The sequence below is a fragment of the Vipera ursinii genome (assembly GCF_947247035.1).
Source record: "Vipera ursinii genome assembly, chromosome: 6".
Lineage (NCBI taxonomy): Eukaryota > Metazoa > Chordata > Lepidosauria > Squamata > Viperidae > Vipera > Vipera ursinii.
In genome coordinates, this window is record NC_139515.1 from 22,123,423 (window position 1) to 22,145,639 (window position 22,217).

Genomic DNA, 22,217 nt, shown 5'->3' on the forward strand with positions numbered 1-22,217 from the left:
TAGTTCTAGAATGCACTTAAGTTGGGTAAAGCATCAGAAATGAATGAACGTAAATGTGTTGCATGCATTTAAAAAGCTAAAAGAATTTCCTTTGTGCTGTTGATAATATTATCTAAATAGGAAAAGTAGTCACTGTATTACAGCTACATTTTTAATTCAGAAAAAAAAATCATAAACAAATTTTCCATCCTTTCGTAAGATTGCAGGATGTAATATCTTTTTCATGCCCGTGCAGAATAATAATTCTCAAAAGTAATACTGGAGGTGTATATGACTATGTTGGTTTTTGGGCAGATCTGCAAATAAATCTTATTTTTTTAAAAGGTGTTTTCCTGTCTTTCCTCAAGACTTCCATGGTTAATCAAAATCAGGACCGTAGATTATGAATTAAACTTCTTCCAGATATGATTTAAATCATTCCCACAGTTGATATATCCCACATCCCACAATATTTCTCCCTGCATTTGCTCACAGTCCTATCTGATTCCATTAATTCCACATATTTATAGTGGCTCCCAATAACACTTTTTGATAATCCTGCTGTCATCAAAAGCCAGCATAACAATGACCCAATTTATGCAAATCATGCTTCTCTTTTCATTGGTGAAAACATAAAAGTTGTAGTCCAAAGCCCACAATTATGCACACATTCAGTTCACTTCAATGGGGCTTGAGCCTTTTCTATTCAGGATTTCTATCAACATTTCTCATTAATCAAAGGTTTGCTTGAGAAGCTGTGTTTATCCCTGAGAAATCAAACAGCACAGAAAGAAGATTAAGGTTTGATTACTTTACACCATGCTTTGGTCTTCACTGTTTGCTTCATTTTTGTAAACTGAAAATTGCTGTTCATAAACACGGGATTAAAGATGATGAGAACTAATCAGTACTACTTAAGTGTTGATTTAGGAATGTCTAACTTTGTGAAATAATGTTCTCCATATAGGAAACCTCCAGGCTTTGAGAACCAATACCATCATGGTCAAAGCATCCTATCATACATGTCCTGGGAAAGAGCTGCTAATGACCTTGTAGGAGAAACATAGCAGGCTTTGTTTCCTAACTTCCAGTAATTTTGAAGTAGGTTCCCATTGGAGACAATTAGTGGATGTTTCTTGAAGTAGTTGAAAGTCAAATATTGAATAACAATTCTAATAAAACTGAATCAGAGAGCCAACCCAAGTACAGGAAAATTCAGTTCCTGGTTACGACATAGAAGTACATCATTTGGTTTTCTTGGCAACCTGGAAATGGTATGTGCCACAACCTTATTCCTGGAAGATTTTTCAGTTTCTCATCTAGCCTGCAGCTCTAGGATTTCCTCATGCATTGATAAATCCAGTCCAACTTCCTCTCCTCTCCTCTCCTCTCCTCTCCTCTCCTCTCCTCTCTTTGTTATCAGCTAAAGTACAGGTATTCTTCGACTCACAACCAGGATTTTTTTTTGTTAAGTGTGAAATTTATTAAGTGAATTTTGCTCCTTTTTATGATCTTGCTTGCCACAGTTGTTAAATGAATCATTACAGTTATGAAATCAGTGACAAGATTTGGTTTCCCCATTGATTTTGCTGGTCAGAGGGTTGCAAAAGGCTATCATAGTATCCCAGAGCACTGCAACCATCATAAATATGATATCACATGACCATGTCTATGCTGCAATGGTCTTAAGTGTGAAAAACGTTCATAAGTCACTTTTTCCAGCACCATTGTAACTTTGAATGGTCACTAAACAAAGTGCTCTAGGTTGAGAACTACCTATAGTCACTGCCACTAGAAGTAGAAGAATGGCAATTTCTAAAGATCTTCAAGCAAAGGAGTAAAAGTAATACTGGGGGTGTGTGGAACAGGGCTAGAAACATGTCCTTGCTTCCCCGCCATGCAATTTTGATCAGGCAATGAACTCCTCCTGTTTTTAAAAAAAGGCTTTCCCAAAAAGAGAGGGAAGGGAGCATTACTTCAGAATTACCTGCTATATGTGGTTTGACTGGTTCAGGGAGTACCTTAAATATTCAAGAGTATACAGCAGACATGTCAAACACAAGGCCCGGGGGCCAGATCCAGCCCGCAAAGTGGTTTCATGCGGCCCGCGAAGCCATCCTGGAAACAGTGAGGGAACGGCCCCCACTGCCTTGGTCCTGGCCCAGAGACCCTCCTCCTGCCAGAGACCCTCAGATCTCTCCCACTCCTGCCCAGGCCCCCATAGGCACTCTTGATGCAAACGATGTAGAGCTGGCCATGCCCACCCAGTAGGCCATATGCACTCTAGCCACGCCCACCCAGTAGGCCACGCCCACCCTGGCCATACCCACCCGGCTCCTTGAGGGCAACCACAATGCTGATGCGGCCCTCAATGAAATTGAGTTTGACACTCCTGGTATACAGGCTGTATTCACATATAGTGATGTGTCCAAATATTTTAAATGACCCACGAAGGTCTAGTTCATAATTCACTGTTAATCACTGGTCTTACTTATCATTCTAAATGAACACCCATCTTCTATAGTGGCTAATTATGATATATACTGCCAGCCATGGAACTGTAGCTTTAGGCTACAGGAAGCAGAGAAAAAATGAAGCAGAACTTTGAGTGCTAGAGCAAGGTATTATAACCTTAAGCTGCAAAGACTGAACTCAATTTCTATTCTAGCACTGTTTTGCTGGAATTAGCTTTCCAAAATTGTATGAAGTCTTGTGGTGATGTCCACGCCATATTATTGGTTGGTTGGTTGATTGGATTGTGTCAGCAAAGAATTAATGATATTTTGTTAAATTATATGAAGATGAAAAGAACTTCCTGAGTGAGGGGAGCTAAACAATTGTCTTTTAGTTCTTGGTGCATCCATACAAGAATTAATTTTCTAAGAGCAACATAGATCAATAACATAACTGAAGATGCTGCGCTACTGGATGCCTGTAATGGTGAATATACTGCTCTCTCTTATAAAAAGCCACAGTGGTGCAGTAGTTAGACTGCAATATTGCAGGCTAACTCTGTTCACTGACAGGAGTTTGATTCTGACTGGCTCAGCCTTCCATCCTTCTGAGGTTGATAAAATGAGAACCCAGATTGTTGGGGTTTATACGCTGATTCTGTAAACACTTAGAAAGGATTGTAAAGCACTATGAAATGATATATAAATCTAAGTGCTATGGCTATGGCTATTGCTCTCTTTAGGTCTCTGTTACTATTATCCAGTACAGTTTTCATTTCCCATACAAAGATCTTGAGCAATTTACAGTTTGTTTCCTTTCTCTCTATTTCCCTTTCCTTGTGATGCTTTGCAATATTCTGATCATTCAATAATACTGTGAAATAGAAAAACTAATCCAGCTTGATGCAGTGTTGATGTCAGTTCACCTAAGCCACATTCTTCTGTTTCTAGCTTGGTTAGAGGAAGGTATGCCAATTGTGGTGATTTTTCCCAACATCTGTGACAGCCCATTAACTCAAACTTTTGTTTTCTGTAAAAGCCAAAGATAAAAGTCTTCCAAAGAAGCTAATGTTCAGAATCAAAATGCAGGCACATACTTTTGCTGCGATTGCAGGAGAAAGACTTCTCAGGAGTGCCCCTAGCCTAGTGTGCAGGGAGACCCTCCTGACATCTGGGCATCCAGGAGGCAGGGGAATAAATGACTTCATATGCATCATAATTGGTGTTATTTCCATGATAATGTCATAACTCATTCTGATTAATAGGGAGCCTCAGCAAGCAACATTCACTAATGTGCTTGTCCATTCTTAACCTTTCTGGATTGTTGTTATAAATAATGAGGCTAACGATGGCATTTGATCTCCAGGTTATGTTTTCTGCTGAAATAAACCATATGTTTCATATGTTTTCTCTTCCAGGTACTTGTGAGACATGATATAATGCACCATAATAAGCGACAATTAATGTCTGTTGAAAGTGAAGAAATTGACTTATATCCCCCCCTGAATGTTACCAATGGGACCAACACCACGTGCATCCTTTTTTATGCAACTAATTTCACTCTTACAGTCAACACCACCATTCACATGAATCTAATGAATTCGACATTTCTGTTTCATGGTGTGAACACTAGTTCATCTTTTTGTTCAGACACCAATGCAACGTGAGCAGGATTAAAATATTATTTCAGCACCAATCCTCTTTAATAGTAAATTAAGCAAGCAGGTTATCACTCTTTTAATCACAGATAGCATAGCTAAAATACAAAAATCCATAAGAGTTCAGATTAAGATTGACTGTATTAACAAGGTAATTATGAAATGGTGCAGTTCCTTTTTGTGCTTTTTACATTTTAAAACAAATTTTCTTACAATCCCAGGCTTTGATCATTTTTACATTCACTTTATTTTGTAAATTACTAGGGATACAATCCTATAGACATTTAACTGAAGGCATTTTCTACAGCAGCATCTCTACAGTTGTAGTCAAGAGGGAACAGTTGACAAAAGTTGTACACCCAATCTAAAATTCTTTTTACACGTGCATCATGATGACACATGCATGCTTGAAGAAGCTGGGCAGTACTTCTTTCAACATTTTGGTGAACCCTGGAAGCTTCTGCACCTATGCATGTTTTCTGCTGAACTATTACATCTGGAAAACAATTTTGAGCAGACATGCACAAGCTGATGGACCAACACTCTTTTTTTATAGAACTACAAACTCAGCTAATCTGCTGTTAGTGAAGGCCTGATGACTAGAAAATGCCTAACTGTGGGAAACACTTTTTTTTTACTTATATACAAGTTAAATACAAACCATATGACTAGGTCTTCTTTTATATTCCTTTCTTTCATTTCGAAAACAGTTATGTATGATACTTTTCCATGTATACTCCATTCTGTCATGCTGTAATTTTTATTCTTTATTCTCATTCTATGAGACAATTCTTTAATTGTACGAGCTCATTCCAGGAAGCCTTTGGCATACTTGTAGTCAAATGAATTCTTAAGTATCATTGTAGAATCTAGTTCAATTGATAACTTTTCCACTTTTGTTTGCCAAGCAAAGAAGAGATTCTCCTATTTGGAGGCTTCTATGTATTATTTCCCTATATTTACTATCAGTATATAGTACGGTATATATTCACTATATATGCTATTACTAAAATACATCCCTCTGTAGTGTTTCCCTATATTTACTGGCTCATTATACGGTATTTGAAAATAAACTGTTAACATTTCTTTTTTTTTCTATTAGGTTGTCATTAAAATACACCAACTTTGAGAATGAAAAGATTGGAATCAAGTTCCTGGAAATAAGGTAGTTTGGAAGGATGTTGTAAAACAAGAGAATCACATTGCAAATAAGGTTCATTATTTTTTTCATAGATAGATGATAGATAGATAGATAGATAGATAGATAGATAGATAGATAGATAGATAGATAGATAGAGATATACAGTAGATATATAGATATATCTATATAGATCTATCTATCTATCTATCTATCTATCTATCTATCTATCTCTATATCTATCTATCTATCTATCTATCTATCTATCTATCTATCTATCTATCTATCTATCTATCTATCTATCTATCTATACTATATATACACATATACATATACATATACGAGGTAGACTCCAAATTACTGTGAAATGTATTCCTTAAGCCTGCAGGGTTTGGGGTTTGGGGTTCAATAAGGATTTTTCCCCCTGTGCGCTGAAGGTAACAGCAGACTACTTTTGAAAGCAAAATGATTTTCTGGAATGTTTAGGGAACATGGAATGATAGGTCACCAGTTCAAAAAGAAAAAAAAGTCCTGAAGTTTTGCTAGGTCAGCAGTAGGCTTCTTTCACCTGTAAGACGAGCAATTTTGTTTCTCAGTCCAGGCCGTTAGCTTCTATCTGCTTTCAGATTTTGTCATTTAAATCTACTGACTTGCTTCTCCATCCTACAGCTCTACATGCCTCATTTACTCTTTTCATATTATTTCTCATTATGTAGTGATGTATTATTAGATGTGTCTTTACTGATATGTACGGCTACATTATTTCATCTTAGATTGTTCCTATCTATAATGTTGTTGTTGTTGTTAGCTGCGAAGTCATGTCTGACCCATTGCGACCCCATGGACAACGTTCCTCCAGGCCTTCCTGTCCTATACCATCTTCTGGAGTCCATTTAAGCTCACGCCTACTGCTTCAGTGACTCCATCCAGCCATCTCATTCTCTGTCGTCCCCTTCTTCTATTGCCCTCAATCTTTCCCAGCATTAGGCTCTTCTCCAGTGAGTCCTTCCTTTTCATTAGGTGGCCAAAGTATTTGAGTTTTAGCTTCAGGATCTGGCCTTCTAAAGAGCAGTCAGGGTTGATCTCCTCTAGGACTGACTGGTTTGATCGCCTTGCAGTCCAAGGGACTCGCAGGAGTCTTCTCCAGCACCATAGTTCAAAGGCCTCAATTCTTTGGCACTCAGCCTTTCTTATGGTCCAACTTTCACTGCCATACATTGCAACTGGGAAGACCATAGCCTTGACTATACACACTTTTGTTGACAGGGTGATGTCTCTGCTTTTTAGTGTGCTGTCTAGATTTGCCATGGCTTTCCTCCTGAGGAGCAAGCGTCTTTTAATTTCTTGGCTACAGTCCCCATCTTGGAGCAGAGGAAAATAAAATCTGTCACTACCTCCATTTCTTCCCCATCTATTTGCCAGGAATTGAGAGGGCCAGATGCCGTGATCTTGGTTTTCTTAATGTTACGTTTCAACCCAAGTTTTGCACTCTCCTTCTTCACCTGCAACATGAGGCTCTTTAATTCTTCTTCACTTTCTGCCATTAGAGTGGTATCATCTGCATATCTTAGGTTGTTGATATTTCTTCCGACAATCTTAATTCCAACTTTTGATTCATCTAGCCCTGCCTTTCTCATGATGTGCTCTGCATATAAGTTAAATAGGCAGGACGACAGTATATAGCCTTGCCGGACTCCTTTCCCAATTTTGAACCAATCAGTGGTTCCGTGTCCAGTTCTCACTGTTGCTTCTTGGCCCACATATAGGTTTCTCAAGAGACAAATAAGATGGTCTGGTACGCCCATCTCTTTAAGAACTTGCCACAGTTTGTTGTGATCCACACAATCAAAGGCTTTAGCATAGTCAATGAAGCAAAAGTAGATGATTTTCTGGAACTCTCTAGCTTTCTCCATGATCCAGCGTATGTTGGCAATTCCTCTGCCTCTTCGAAATCCTGCCTGTACTTCTGGTAGTTGTCGATCCACATACTGCTGAAGTCTAGCTTGTAGACTTGCTTTCCTGCATTTCTTTTTCTTTGGGATGGTTTCAGTTGCTACCTCTTGTACAATGTTGCGAACCTCTGTCCAGAGTTCTTCAGGCACTGTCTATCAGATCTAATTCCTTAAATCTATTTGTCACCTCTACTGTATATTCAACAGGGATATGATTTAATTCATACCTGAGTGGCCTAGTGCTTTTCCCTACTTTCTTCAGTTTAAGCCTAAACTTTGCAATGAGAAGCTCATTGTCTGAGCCACAGTCAGCTCCTGGTCTTGTTTTTACTGACTGTATAGAGCTTCTCCATCTTTGGCTGCAGAGCATATAGTCAATCTGATTTCTGTGTTGACCGTCTGGTGATGTCCATGTGTAGAGCCATCTCTTGGGTTGTTGGAAAAGAGTGTTTGCTATGACCATCGTATTCTCTTGACAAAATTCTATCAGCCTGTGCCCTGCTTCATTTTGTACTCCAAGGCCAAACTTGCCTGTTATTCCAGTTATCTTTTGGCTTCCTGCTTTAGCATTCCAATTCCCTATGATGATAAGGACATCATTTTTTGGAGTTAGTTCTATAAGGTGCTGTAGGGCTTCATAGAACTGGTCAATTTCATCCTCTTCAGCACCGGTGGTTGGGGTATAGACTTGGATTACTGTGATAGTGAATGGTTTGCCTTGGATTCGAACTGAGATCATTCTGTCATTTTGAGGATTGTATCCCAGTATTGCTTTTCCTACTCTTTTATTGACTATGAAGGCTACTCCATTTCTTCTAAGGGATTCTGGCCCGCAGTAGTATACCTGATGGTCATCTGAATTAAATTCACCCATTCCTGTCCATTTTAATTTGCTGATACCTAAGATGTCGATGCTCAGTCTTGTCATCTCTTGTTTGACCACATCCAGCTTTCCTTGATTCATGGATCTTACATTCCAGGTTCCTATGGAGAAAAAATCTTTACAGCATTGGACTTTCCTTTCACCACCAGACACATCCACAGCTGAGCGTCCTTTCGGCTTTGGCCCAGTCGCTTCATTCTTTCTGGTGCTACTAGTACTAGCCCTCTGCTCTTCCCCAGTAGCATATTGGACACCTTCCGACCTAAGGGGCTCATCTTCCAGTGTCATATCGTTTTGCCTTTTGGTACTGTCCATAGGGTTTTCATGGCAAAGATACTGGAGTGGGTTGCCATTTTCATCTCCAGTGGATCACGTTTTGTCAGAACTCTCTGCTATGACCTTTCCGTCTTGGGTGGCCCTGCACGGCATAGCTCATAGCTTCATTGAATTATGCAAGCCCCTTCGCCACGACAAGGCAGTAATCCATGAAGGGCATCTATCATGTAGGTTCTCATTTATCTACCTGTTGATTGCTGGTCAACCAAGTCAAATAGCCAAGCAGAAACAAGTGTACAAATCACAGCAACCCAGACAAAACCCAGACAAAACCCAACAAATCCTTCTCCTTTGTATCAGAAAAATTCCTGAAGTTACCTGGTTTGGTAAAGTAGAAGTTGCAAGAAGAAAAACAAGTTCACTGAATACCAATATCTCAACAGTTTAGAGTCAAAGTGACACGAACACACAAAGTTTAACTACTAAATGAGAATATGCAGAATAGTAGTGCAGCTAGGATCTAGGACCAGATTTTATTTATTCATTTTTTAAAAATGATCCTTCTGAGGAATGAATTACTTTACCTGAAATTGGCCATGCACATTCTGGATCTTCAATTCTGCCTAAACTAATGGCTTAACAAATCAATTGTACAGCACTGTAGGGAAAATACAGTTTTCTATTAAGGTCAAACTGGAATGACTGGAAAGCAATTTGTAACAAATAATAAAGACTATTTGGGAATGAATAACTAGAATAACACAGACAATGAATTTAAATTAAAAAACGTAAATCTTTTGCCACATGGTTCAGAGTACTATTATTAACAGGACAGCCAAGAGACCACAACACTGGGTAGGGGTAGGGGCCGTCAACATAAATGTAACAAGAGGCCCCTGATTTTGTTTTTATCAAAATTTTTTACGGGGTTGGGGAGGGGGGTGGGTGATAGGGGTTGTTTGGTTTTGGGGGGCGGCCAATCAACCATAGTTCAGGCCAGACTTGGGTCTGACCGCGCGGGGGGAGAACGAGGGGTCGTTGTCTCCGGGGCTCATGAGCGGGTCGTGGGATTACCAATTCCCACGACGGGGAATGGCAGCAGGCGGATAGACAGGGGGCCATATCGTTACCGGGAGCGCCGTCTCCGCTATTTGCAAGCGGTGGGGCGCTCCGACCCTCTGCTTCTTTCCCGAGGTTCCGGGAGCGAGGATGTGCAGCCTCCTGAGCTCCGGCTGGTGTACCTGAATGCCAGGTCCGTGGTCAACAAAGCTCCCCTTATTAGGGATTTAGTTGAGGGTGAGCATGCGGACCTGGCTTGCATCACGGAGACTTGGTTGGGGCCAGAGGGTGGGGTCCCTTTGGTTGATCTTTGCCCACCAGGCTTCCGGGTGCTACACCAGCCTCGAGCTCAGGGTAGGGGTGGGGGAGTGGCGGTGATCGTTAGGGAGACCTTATGTCCGCGGGAGACCACCGTTCCTCAGATAGTCGGGTGTGAGTCTCTCTTTATGAGATTTGGCTCTGGGGCGCAGTTGGGCTTGCTGCTCGTGTACATTTCGCCTAGTCGCGTAGCGGCAGCCCTGCCCGAGCTGCTCGATGTCCTCTCAGGGTTGGTGGTTGAGTTCCCCAAACTTATAGTTTTGGGAGACGTCAACCTACCATCCCTGGGAGGTTCATCTGAGCTTGCTCGGGAGTTCATGGCTTCCATGACGGCCATGGACCTGACGCAGGTAATTTCTGAGCCAACTCATGAGGGAGGCCACACCCTTGACCTGATTTTCTTATCTGGACGGTGGTTGGATGATCTTGGTGGGGGCTTTCCACTTACTATGCCCCTGTCATGGACCGATCATCACCTCCTGCGGCTGGTCTTCCATTTTGCCACCCCTCGCCGTGGAGGTACGGAGCCAACTAGATGGTACCGCCCCAGACGCCTAATGGATCCTGAGAGATTCCAAGCGGCGCTGGGGTCTCCACCTGCCTCCATTGCTCACAGCTCGGCGGATGCCTTAGTGGAAGCCTGGGAAAGGGCAGCCACTGAGGCACTCGACCGGGTTGTACCCTTGCGGCCCCTGACCCGGCGCAGATCCCAGCGAGCTCCATGGTTCTCCGCGGAGCTCCGGGAGATGAAGCGGCGGAAACGGGGCCTAGAGAGCTGCTGGAGGTCCAGCCGATCTGAACCCGACCGATTGCGGTTAAGAACCTATATTAGGTCTTATCTCGCTGCGATGAGGGAGGCGAGGTGTAATTACTTCTCTACCCTCATCGCGTCCGCAGACAATCGCCCGGCCGCCTTGTTTAGGGTGACTCGCTCCCTTCTTAATCAGGAGGTGAGGGAGGATCCCTTGCAGGGTCGTGCCGAGGAGTTTGGTCAACATCTGTTGGATAAAATCGCTCGGATTCGGACCGGTTTGGACTCCAGCTGGGCAGAGTCTGACGATCAGGACACGGGCGGTCTTGTCAATGTTATCTGGGAGGAGTTCGATTCTGTGACCCCTGATGAAGTGGACAGGATTATGGGGAAGCTGAGTTCCACCACATGCTTATTGGACCCGTGCCCTTCTTGGCTGGTTTATGCAGCTAGGGAGAGGACACGAGGCTGGCTCCAGGCGGTTATATCTGCTTCTTTGAGTGAGGGTTATTTCCCCACCGTCTTGAAGGAGGCGGTGGTGAGACCTCTCCTCAAGAAGCCTGCCTTGGACCCAGCTGTATTGAACAACTTCCGTCCAGTCTCCAACCTTCGCTTTCTTGCGAAGGTTGTTGAGAGTGTGGTGGCGCATCAGCTCCCTCTGGTCCTGGATGAAGCGGATTATCTGGACCCTTACCAATCGGGTTTCAGGCCCGGGCACAGCACGGAGACGGCATTGGTCGCTCTGGTGAATGATCTCTGGAGGGCTCGGGATAGGGGGTATTCCTCTGTCCTAGTCCTATTAGACCTCTCGGCGGCTTTTGATACCATCGACCATGGTATCCTGCTGCAGCGTCTCAGGGGATTGGGAGTGGGAGGCACGGTTTTTCAGTGGTTCTCCTCCTATCTCCTGGGACGCTCGCAGTCGGTGTTGGCAGGGGGGCAGAGGTCGACCCCTAGGACTCTCGCTTGTGGAGTTCCTCAGGGGTCGGTCCTCTCGCCTCTCCTGTTCAACATCTATATGAAGCCGCTGGGTGAGATCATTCGTGGTTTTGGAGTTGGGTATCATCAATATGCTGATGATACCCAACTTTTTATTTCGACCCCAAACCACCCCAGTGATGCCCTCGCTGTGATGTCCCGTTGCCTGGAGGCGGTTCGGGTCTGGATGGGGAGGAACAGACTTCAACTCAACCCTGACAAGACTGAGTGGCTGTACATTCCGGCTTCCCGAGACACCTGGGATGTTCCACCTCTTTCTATGGGGGGTGAGCTTTTACCCCCTGTGGATAGGGCTCGCAACTTGGGAGTCCTCCTAGATTCACGACTCACTTTGGAGGATCACATAGTGGCCGTGACTAGGGGGGCTTTTGCCCAGGTTCGCCTGGTGCGCCAGTTGCGGCCCTATCTGGATCGGGAGGCCTTGTGTACGGTCACTCATGCGCTCGTGACCTCTCGCCTAGACTACTGTAACGCTCTCTACATGGGACTTCCCTTGAAGACTACTCGGAGGCTCCAACTGGTACAGAATGCGGCCGCGAGAGTTGTCTTGGGAGTTTCCCGGTACTCCCATGTTACACCTTTGCTCCGTGAGCTGCATTGGTTGCCAGTTGTCTTCCGGGTAAGGTTCAAGGTTTTGGTTATGATCTTTAAGTCCCTACATGGCATGGGTCCGCGATACCTCGAGGACCACCTGCTGCCGGCGTCGACTCCCCTCCGCCCTGTGCGCGCCCACAGAGAGGGCCTCCTCAGGGTGCCTCCTGTCAAGGAATGTCGACTGGTGGCCCCCAGGGGGAGGGCCTTCTCTGTGGGTGCTCCGGCGTTATGGAATCAACTGCCGGTCGAGCTCCGGATGGCATCAGACCTCCGATCCTTCCGTCGCGGGTTGAAGACCCATTTATTTGAACTAGCGGGTCTGGCCTGATGGGGGTACTTGGGTTTTTTATTGGTTTGTTTTAGTATTCTGGTTTTAACTTGGGCATTAATTTAATTATTTTTTAATGTTTGTATTGGTGTTTATATTTATGCCCTGTGAACCGCCCTGAGTCCCTTTGGGAGAAGGGCGGTATAAAAATCTCAATAAATTAAATTAAATTAAATTAAACTTGGCAATGTTAAAATGCAGCAGTGAAATTTTCCACTAGAACAGCCCCTGGCAGACTAGCTAATGAAACACTTGAAAAAAATATAGAATTCAAGAAGTCTGATTTTTTTTAAAAAAAAAAGCATATGGAAATGTTAAGTTATAATAAAAATTGTGAGCTGCAAGCAGTCCACACTACAACATTAATATTGATGGTAACTCCATGTTTACCTTCAGCTATTCCGGAAATCCTCCTGATTAGCCACACTTATACAAGCCAATCTCTTCCATATTTAAATTATTTCTTAAATTATTATATGGGCTTCCAACTCCAACAGACAAATATTCCTAAAGCTCAGAAGAAGGTAAATGTTGCAACAGTTGAGCTGTAAAATGTAATTCATACTTCTACAAATATAAGCAGCACACACTACTTTAGACATTCACTCTAATGCTATTTCTCTAAATAGCAATAACTTTCAGGATTTCAGGTTAGGAAATAGATTTGCTATATCTAAGCAGGAAAAAAAATCAATGCTCTGAAGAACTGCCATCTAGTAATCAACTAAATTTGGTAGCCTTAGACTCAACTGGAGACTTCTTTCATCTGTCTTCTTCATTTCTGAACTGGAAATGCTGGGGAGTAACACCTGAATCTTGTCTTTTTCTCTTATCCCAATCACTGATGAAAACAAAGGTAAAAGCTGAGGCTGAGGTTGAACTGGCTATTATAGTGAACATAAGCAAGGATGACAAAAACAAAAAATCAAAAAATGAGAAAACTAAAATCAGTGCTAACATCTTGGTATTAGTGGACAGATTACAATAGCCTAGCAATGTCCTTTATTAATCTCCAAGGTACCCTGAAGTCTATGAGAGAAGCTAATTTCCCACATGTTTTTGTGATCCAATTCTTGATGTAAAGAAACATATTTGGAGATATCCTGCTGCCACACTCACATGTACATATTTTTGTCTTTCAAGGAATGTAGCAATGTTTATCTAGACGTCCCTTTTTCTAGGTAATAAAAGCCTCTTCTTCCTACCCCCCCCAAAAGAAAATAAGCATACCTCTTTTAGGGATTGCTCTCACCTCATTCAGAAAATTAGCCAAATCCAAATTTCTATAATTTTTTATGTGAGTATATTTTTAAAAGACAAAAAATCCTTAGAATCTGTTTGTCACTGTCAAACAGAATCAGTGGTGCTATTAGACACTTTGAGACCTAGTGCTTCTTCCTTTTCTCATCCACATGGTTTTCTAGGGAGTAAGCACTTTTTCTTAGACAAACATTAAAAAGTAAAACAAAACAAAACAATGAAATATCAACTGGCTGTTGGACATACAGTTTAAATAATAAGACTAAAAGCTGATCTAGTTATTTCTCTCATCACATACCACTTTCTCTCTGTGTGTATGTTTGTGTTATTTGATACCTTCTTTGAATATATGGCCCTACCTTTTATCCTTGTCCACCAGAGCAGAATGTTTCTATCTTTAAATGTTTCAGGTGTATCCATATCTAATCTTACTTTGCTGATGCCTTTGATTCTTCTTCTATGATGATCTCAGAATGATTCCTTGTCATGTTTTGTTCCTCTCTAGATTCTTGATGACCAACATCTTCTATACTAGCTCTTCAAAGAATTGGTTCACTTTAGATTTTGTTCATATTCTGCAAGATGACAGGGATGCTAAAGATGAACCTGCTAAATTTAATGTCTCTACTATCTATGGTCCAGCGGAGTACTCATTTCATTGCCCCTTGGTGGGGACGGACAGCCACTACGATGTAACACTAATTCCAGACAATGATAAAGCTAAAAAATGGAAAGTTGATATTTCTGATTTCCAAGTGAGTACATATCATTATTTAAGGTACAATACCAAGAGCTCTAACTTGGGGTTTGAAGGACTGAAACTTAATACCATCTATATATTTTCTTCAGGCTTAAGTGAAAGTTTTAAAAAACGAAATAATGTTCAATACCTTGCTCATGTTTGGTCTATGGTGGCTTATACAGTAAGGCAAGGATGAGAATTTGTTTCATATCCAAGGCTGCAAATCTCAAGGAAATTGGAGAAGTAAGAGACACAAAGAATGCAGGGCTGAGTATTTTGAAGGAGGATTGTCATGGTTCCGATAGATGAATCCCATTAAAGAACTTCAAGGCAAGAATTCTTCCTTAAAGAACATTTTATTCAGGAAACAAAGTATCAGCACTACATAGTTGAATCCAAAACTAAATTCCCTTCCCCCAGATGCAAAGTATCAAGTTGCAATTTCCACCCTCTGGCAGCAGTCATAAATCACATTCTCCACTTAGCCTGAAGCATGGGCTCCCTCTCCAGCTCCTCAGTCTGCCAAAACATTATCAGTTTGTGTCCTTGAGTTCCCATGGAGTTGCATTATTATTGTGGCTAGCTGAGCTCAAGCATTCACCCATCCCCTCTTCAACACCTGATCCCTAAACAGCAGAAAAAAGCACGCTGAAAGGTGGTTGGGACTCTCCTTTCTCACCAGGCTCATGCTCCATCAGTGGGGCTAGGGCTTCTCTTGGGCACCAATTTGCATTGATCCCACTGGTCATTGTGTTCACTTGCATGCAAGGAATGGGAGAGTTGTTCCCTACTTCCAGCCCCTCGAACCTCTCCACTAACGTCCCTACTAATTGGCTGCAGACTGCAGACAGGTACTTCCATTCCCCAGAATCCTCAGTGGCTGCCAATCTCTAGGTTCCCTGGGGGTCCAGGGAGCATGATTCTTGAGAGGCTCCTGCCTGTAAGTCAGCCTCAGATGCCTTCGAAGAGCTCTTCTTTGGCAGGGTTGCTTCAAGATGCTTGGAGTCTCCACTGGGCAGGGTCCAATTCCCACCCCTGGGAATTCTCCAATTAGCCTGAAGTGCAGGTTCCCTCTCCAGCTCCTCAGCCCATCAAAACATTATCAGTCTGTATCCTTGAGTTCCCACAGAGTTGCATTATCATGCATTCACCCCATCCCCCCTTCTGCATCTGATTTCTAAACAGCAGAAAAAGCATGCTGAAAGCAGAATAAAAATGGCTGCAATTTCTCTTAGTTGTCAGAGCAGGAACATCCATTGTCACAGCATTAACGTCTATATTTGGAGATATATTGTCATGGCCTGGTTGAAAAGGAGGATGAAGAGGCAAAGGCACCTGGAGACAATAATCTTGGTTGGGATTTTTCCAGTAGTGGTGGAACTAATTAGTCCTCTTTGATTGAGATAGTCCCAGCAAATTCCTAGGGATCCTTGCCTGCATCTATTGATATCCTCTCAGATTTGGTCCAGCCAAACCACAGATCAGAACTCCATAGAGTGGAGAGACTTGACAAGAAGTAAGCCAACAGAAGACTCAATGCTGAAGAACTTCCACAATTATGTATTGTGTGGAATTTCAAGTTGGCTTATTGATTGTCCTCAGTCCCTGAGAGAAAATGCTGAGAGCAACTTTCTGTCTTTACCTTGCTATGAACTCTGGATTCCACTTCACTTAGCCTCTTGCCTTTTCCTTTGGATTTGTCCCTTTTTCATTGGATTCCTGGTCTTGACCTTGCCAAGCCTGATGTAGGAATTAAATTAAGATCAGGTGGGGAGGGGAATTCAACTGAAGAGAAAGTGCTTAAGTCTTAATGGTCACATGTGAGGCAAATTTCAAATATCTTTATCAAATAAAAATTGGAATGTGTTAAAAACCCTTTAGGATCCTTGACACCTGCTTATAGTAGCCATTTTGGAAAAAAGAAACATGAGCAGCCAAAACAAGGTAGAGATTGTTAAACTCATATGCATCAAAAGATTTTAGCTATTTCATAAGGTTTCAGCAACCAAATTACATGAAAGCATTTCAAAAATCATGATTTAGCTTCAGAATAATAGAGACAGACTATGACGAATATTAGACCTGGAAACTCTGACTAAAGATTTTGATTGAAAGATATAAAAAAAAGAAAGTAGGTTTTTTTCCCAAGTTTGCCCATCAATAAACTGCAGGGAGTTTTATCTTTACCTTCTTGTTAGAATCTATCTCAAAGTGATGGCAAAGCTTGAGAAAAAAGGTAGCTGAGGACAGACATCAAATAAGGTATTGTTAAAGTCAGAGAGAAATGTTAAGGTAATGAAGCTTCCACAGAGTAAGATTCAAAACAAACCAGAGAGTTTTTGTTGTTGTTGTTGTTGTTGTTATTGTTGCAATTGTTGGCAAGATTAATAGTGCAGCAATATCTGTAAATGTAGCCAATTCAGTCCTCTTTGGATAAAGTGCTTACTAACATCAAAGCCTTTAATATGTTCCATGCACTTTTAACTCCAAGCACAGCATCTAGTATGTTTTATTTAATTCCCATTCACTGGTCTGTGTGAACTAAAAGGATACAGATGAGCTTTCCTTTTTTTTCATTGAAATCATATTCTTTCTCTAGAGAAAGATTGTTTTCCTCTTCCTATGGGCTGTGTCTGTGTCTGTGTGTGTGTCTGTGTTTGTGTGTGTGTGTGTGTGTGTGTGTGTGTGTGAGAAGAGAGAGAGAGAGAGAGAGAGAGAGAGAGAGAGAGAGAGAGAGAGAGAGAGAGAGAGAGAGAGAGAGAGAGAGAGAGAGAGAGAGAGAGAGAGAGAGATTGGTTAGCAGAAGCTAAGCAATGGTTTCCAGCTTACATTTCCTCCATGCCTAAATACATACATAGACTCCTTCTCCAAAACTGGTTGGTTCTGATGCAGCAGCAGGAACAAAACATGCCACATCATGGCAATAAGATTGTTGAGCCAAAATAAGAATCCTATCTTATTTCTGTATGAATGAAAACAGAATCAAGAATTGTGATGGGAACGATTAATAACATTTCAATCCAAAGGTCCAAACTGCCTTCCTCAAATATACACAGATACTAAGCAGCACAGGTGATAAAATAAAATCCTATGGGACACAACAAAACAATAACCTGCATGTTGAATAATAGCCTCTCTAGCACTTATTTCTGGACACATCCCAGTAGGAAGAGCTGAAGCTACTACAAAATTGTGCCATCAAGGGCCAACTCTAGCAGGTATCCTAAAATATATCAGTGATATCAAAAGCTCAAAGAGACCAGAGAATTATTAGGATTACTCCCCCCCATCTAGTTCTAGTGTTGGACAATCACTCAAAAATTATCAATTATTATCAAGGGGACAGTCCCACCTGCTGACTTCATCAGGCAAGAGTGGTAAGGATTAAGCAAAGGAATTCTCATTTCTCTACATAACTGTCCACATCCTTAAGTTCTACAAGATAAAAACAATCCACATGAATTGAATGAGGAATTGCCAAGTTCACCTTCTTGTCTATCTGAAATCCACATTGTGGCAATTTTGATCGGTCTTTTTCCAAATAACAACGTAAATTGTCCAAAGTGAGCCTTTGAATATCCCATTTTCTCTGCATACCACTTTCAAGGAGAGCATACACATAATCTAGAAAAGCATTAATGGCTTATGCTGTGAGAATGCAACAGAAACGTCAAAGTAAGCCTTCTTTGCTTCATTTATTTTCCCAGAGTTGGAATTCAGTCACTGATTCCATTTCTATCAAATAAGCATTATGATTATGCTTTTCAGCTTGTATATCATGATGTAGACAAGCAAAATTAGGACTACCATTCATTTACTCAGTTCTCATTAAAATGTCTTCATGGTTAAAAAAAAGTGATCAGAGCCTCCTTCACACATACTGTACACACCCATACACAATCACTGCCTAAATGACCTGTACTAAAGCAACCTTCCCTTGAGCTAGAAACTATGTGCATTTATAACCCAATCTCAAAAATTCCATTTCTGGGAAACATGACTGACTTCAGATGCATCTGCACGATACTGATTATCTGGACATGTTTCAATTAGTTATATTACATCTTGACTAATGAAAAGTGTTTTATGTTGGGAATTGCTATGACATGTTCTTGCACCAGAGATCCAGTCATTTAATGGCAGCATGCCATCATTATGGGGTTATCGTAGGTTGTTAACCAGTGCAAGATACAAGGAAGGACAGAGCTGTGCTGGTTACATATTTACTAAATACAATTAAATGTGTTGGTGCTATCCCTGAAAAGCCTAAAGAACTTAGAGTCCAAGAGAGGGGTTCTCTCCCCTGCTATGAGTCTAGTTGTAAATAAAGATTTGTAGAAATGGCCCTTTTGATAATTTCCTAATATCAAAGACTCTTACATGTGGAAGAAAGCTGTTCAGGTTGCATTTGGAAGGACAGCAAAAACACCATCTTCTAAGTACTAATTCATTTTAATCTTTCACTTTTAAAAACTTCCAGTTCTGTATTTCAATTTGTATTTTTTTTTCAGTTGCTTTGAGATCTCCATTAAATAGAAGTGCAACATGTTGAACCCAATATTTGGATGGCTCTTTTTATCTTTTTCTTTTTGCAGATCCAAGCTTTCAATATTGAAAACAACATGTTTTCCTATGCGAGTGACTGCACATCATTTTTTACACCTGCAATTTGGATGGGTCTGGTCACCTCCCTAATCTTATTATTGATCCTTACTTCTGGAATCCACATGATCATGAATCTTACCACCAACAGTAGATTTGATGATCCAAAAGGTCCAGCTCTTTCAGTCCCTCAAACAGAGTAACTATGAAATTGTAGTTTGGAAGATTGCAGCTTTATGCAAAGAATTAAAAATATGAATTGCTTTGAAAAAGTGGGGTTTTTAATATAGGAGACTGTACAGTAATACTTCTGCCAGCCTTTATTCTCCCCTTAATAATTACCTAAATAAAAATTCTGAGGCAAATATGACATTATTCACAGTTGTTACCAATTATTAAAGAAATCAATCTCTAGTTTCAGCTTTATAAATGAAATCTTAAAAACCTATTATGCAGGTATTTAAGAAATTATTTAAGTAAGATCATTAAGAAAATGTACATTGAGATTAAAAATTTATCCTAAACACATTTTAGCAGAAAAGTAGGATATGTATTTAAAAATATACTTTCTTATATCTTCTTAAATATAACATTCATGCCTAATGTTGTGATCAGAGGAAATGCTATTAATTTCTTTTTTTAAAAAAATACTGGGTTTCTGTTATGCAAATGTATTTCTAATTGCAGATTCTAGGGTTATTTTTTCTAATCATCTTATTGGAGTGTTTTGCAGCCCAAATAATCGAATCAATTTGAGGCATAGTCATACCAAAACTGCACATTTAGTATTGCTGGGGAAAAAATGAGGATAATTGAGCAACTGTCATTTAACAATTTTTTTTCATTTCCTATTTTTTATTCAGATGTAAGGCTAATATGAATGGGGTTTAAAATGATGACTACTAGATGGCAGTTGAAAGAAAACTTCCCTTATTGCCGTCTATTGATTGACCAGATTTTGCAGCCCAGATATATTAGTTCTTTTCAGAAAGGTACAGGATCATATTTTTCAACATGCTCAAGCTTTTAGGCTTGCATTTCAATTTTACTTTAATTTTTCATCCATTCTTTTTCTTATTCCTTCAAGAAATAGCCAAAAGAGAATGTCACAATAATTTAAAAGAATGTTATAATGTTAAGATAAACTCAAAAGAGCAGGATATTTGGAGTGGGAAGCAAAAAAAATCAAAACGTTACTGTTTCAGAATTTTTTTCAGGATTCCAGAAAAACGTCATTAATGAATGGTCAGAATAAGGACATTAATAAAGGACAGTAGTGACTTCTAGTCCCACTTTAGGCATGAAAGCTGGTTGGATGACTTTGGTAAGTTATCTTGTGTCAGCCTAACTCATCTCACAGGGTTGTTTTTGTGGGGGAAAATGGAAGAAAAGTGTTAATATGTTTACTACCATGAGTTATTTATAAAAATAATAAAAGAGATTTAAAAAAATCTAAAAAAATAAGCTTAATGAATGAAAGCTGCAGTAAGAGCAGTCAACCAATGGAGTAGATTGCTTCATAAAATGATGCATTCCCCTTCACTGGAGGTTAGATGACCATCTATCCAAAATGTTTTAGCAGTGAGCAATGAGTTGACCAAGATGACATTTAAAGTCCTTCCCAACACTTGTTTTATGCACCTCTTACTAATAAGCAGGCAATTTCAGCTTGAAAGATGCTTAGACATACCAGGCCATGTCCTAGTTTCACTGAACAATTCACACAATTTCTTCATATACATGAAGATATACATGAATAGCCTGTTCTGTACCAGCCTGCTACCGGCCCTGCAGAAAAGGCAGGGACAACCCCTTTACAAACGGCAAGAGGCTGGAATTACGCCTGCCAAATTTATAGCTACAAAAACAAACAAGACACGAACCAAGAAACAGGAGCTTTAAGAAACACGAACTATCCAAGCGGTTGCCTTCAGCAAACCAGCCCTCCCCACACATTCCCCTTATATAGAGTTCAGGGCGTGGCTTCTCTCTGCCTCCTTCCGAGAAGCCCCATTGCCTTCCTCTGTTTACTCCTAATTGACTGCCTCCTGCGTCGGGCGTCCTTGAACAGGGCCAGCTGTGGGTCATCTTCATCCACGCTGTCAGGCTCACACAGCTGGGTCTCCATGGTGACCAAGTGGGAGGGGCCTGGCTGAGGGCTCTCATCAGCAAGATCTTCAACCCCCTCAGCAAGGTCTTCAACACCCCCCCTCCTCCTCCTCTGAGTCGTCCGACCCAACTGCCGAACCCACAGGCTGACCCTGAATCACAACATAGCCTTGTGTTCTTTACTTAAGGTAAAGGTAAAGGTAAAGGTTCCCCCGCACATGCATGCTAGTCGTTTCCAACTCTAGGGGCTGGTGCTCATCTCTGTTTCAAAGCCGAAGAGCCAGCGCTTGTCCGAGACGTCTCCGTGGTCATGTGGCCGGCATGACTAGACACCGAAGGCGCACGGAATGCTGTTACCTTCCCACCGTAGTGGTCCCTAATTTTCTACTTGCATTTTTACGTGCTTTCGAACTGCTAGGTTGGCAGAAGCTGGGATGAATAACAGGAGCTCACTCTGTTATGCGGCACTCGGGATTTGACCCACCAAACTGCCAACCTTCTGATCGACAAGCTCAGCATCCTAACCCACTGAGCCACCATGTCCCTTTGTTCTTTACTTATCCACTGTCAATTAATATTCCATGCCATATATTAATTTACAATTAAAGGTCCATTGGATTACTTTATTAGTTAGGCATACTGACACATTTTCGCAGCCAACATCCTATTTTATTTTACAGAAAAATTATAATCTACTTTGACACTGTGGTAACTATTTACTTCCTGGGTAGAAGCCCTTCAAGCAATGTTTTGAAGCAGAGCAATATGTTCGTAATTTTTACAGAGTAAACTGAAAGGGACACAGGAGATAGCATATCTCAGAAATTAACGTGGCAGCCTCTGGCTCTGCTAATAAGACACTGGCAATTTCTTCCCAATAAGAGAACAAAATTGAAAGTTGTCATAAAGAGACCATCCTCTCAGAGTGTTAATGGTACAAATCAATGACATAACCTAATACATAACTATTGTGACCATCTGACCACAAGAGTCAACATAAAGTCAACATAAGGAGCTGTCTATCATTCTGCCTGCTTTTTGTCTTTGTTAGTTAGAAGCACAAACTATGAGTACTAACACTATTGTAAGGTTACAGCAACAGAATCTTGCAAGTCT

General features: G+C 41.1%; 1 protein-coding gene across 1 annotated transcript in view; it reads left to right on the forward strand.

The window, feature by feature from the left end:
- Window positions 1-19,354, forward strand: part of LOC310642657 (V-type proton ATPase subunit S1-like) — a gene marked incomplete at its 5' end in the record, with an annotated part of 82,342 nt that extends 62,988 nt beyond the window's left edge. The window contains 4 exons of the mRNA XM_083366543.1: window positions 3,851-4,095; window positions 5,193-5,255; window positions 14,154-14,403; window positions 18,986-19,354. Of these exons, the coding sequence (XP_083222669.1) occupies window positions 3,851-4,095; window positions 5,193-5,255; window positions 14,154-14,403; window positions 18,986-19,195 (768 nt within the window). The 3' untranslated portion in view covers window positions 19,196-19,354. The remainder of the gene's footprint in view (window positions 1-3,850; window positions 4,096-5,192; window positions 5,256-14,153; window positions 14,404-18,985) is intronic.
- Window positions 19,355-22,217: the final 2,863 nt, after the last annotated feature.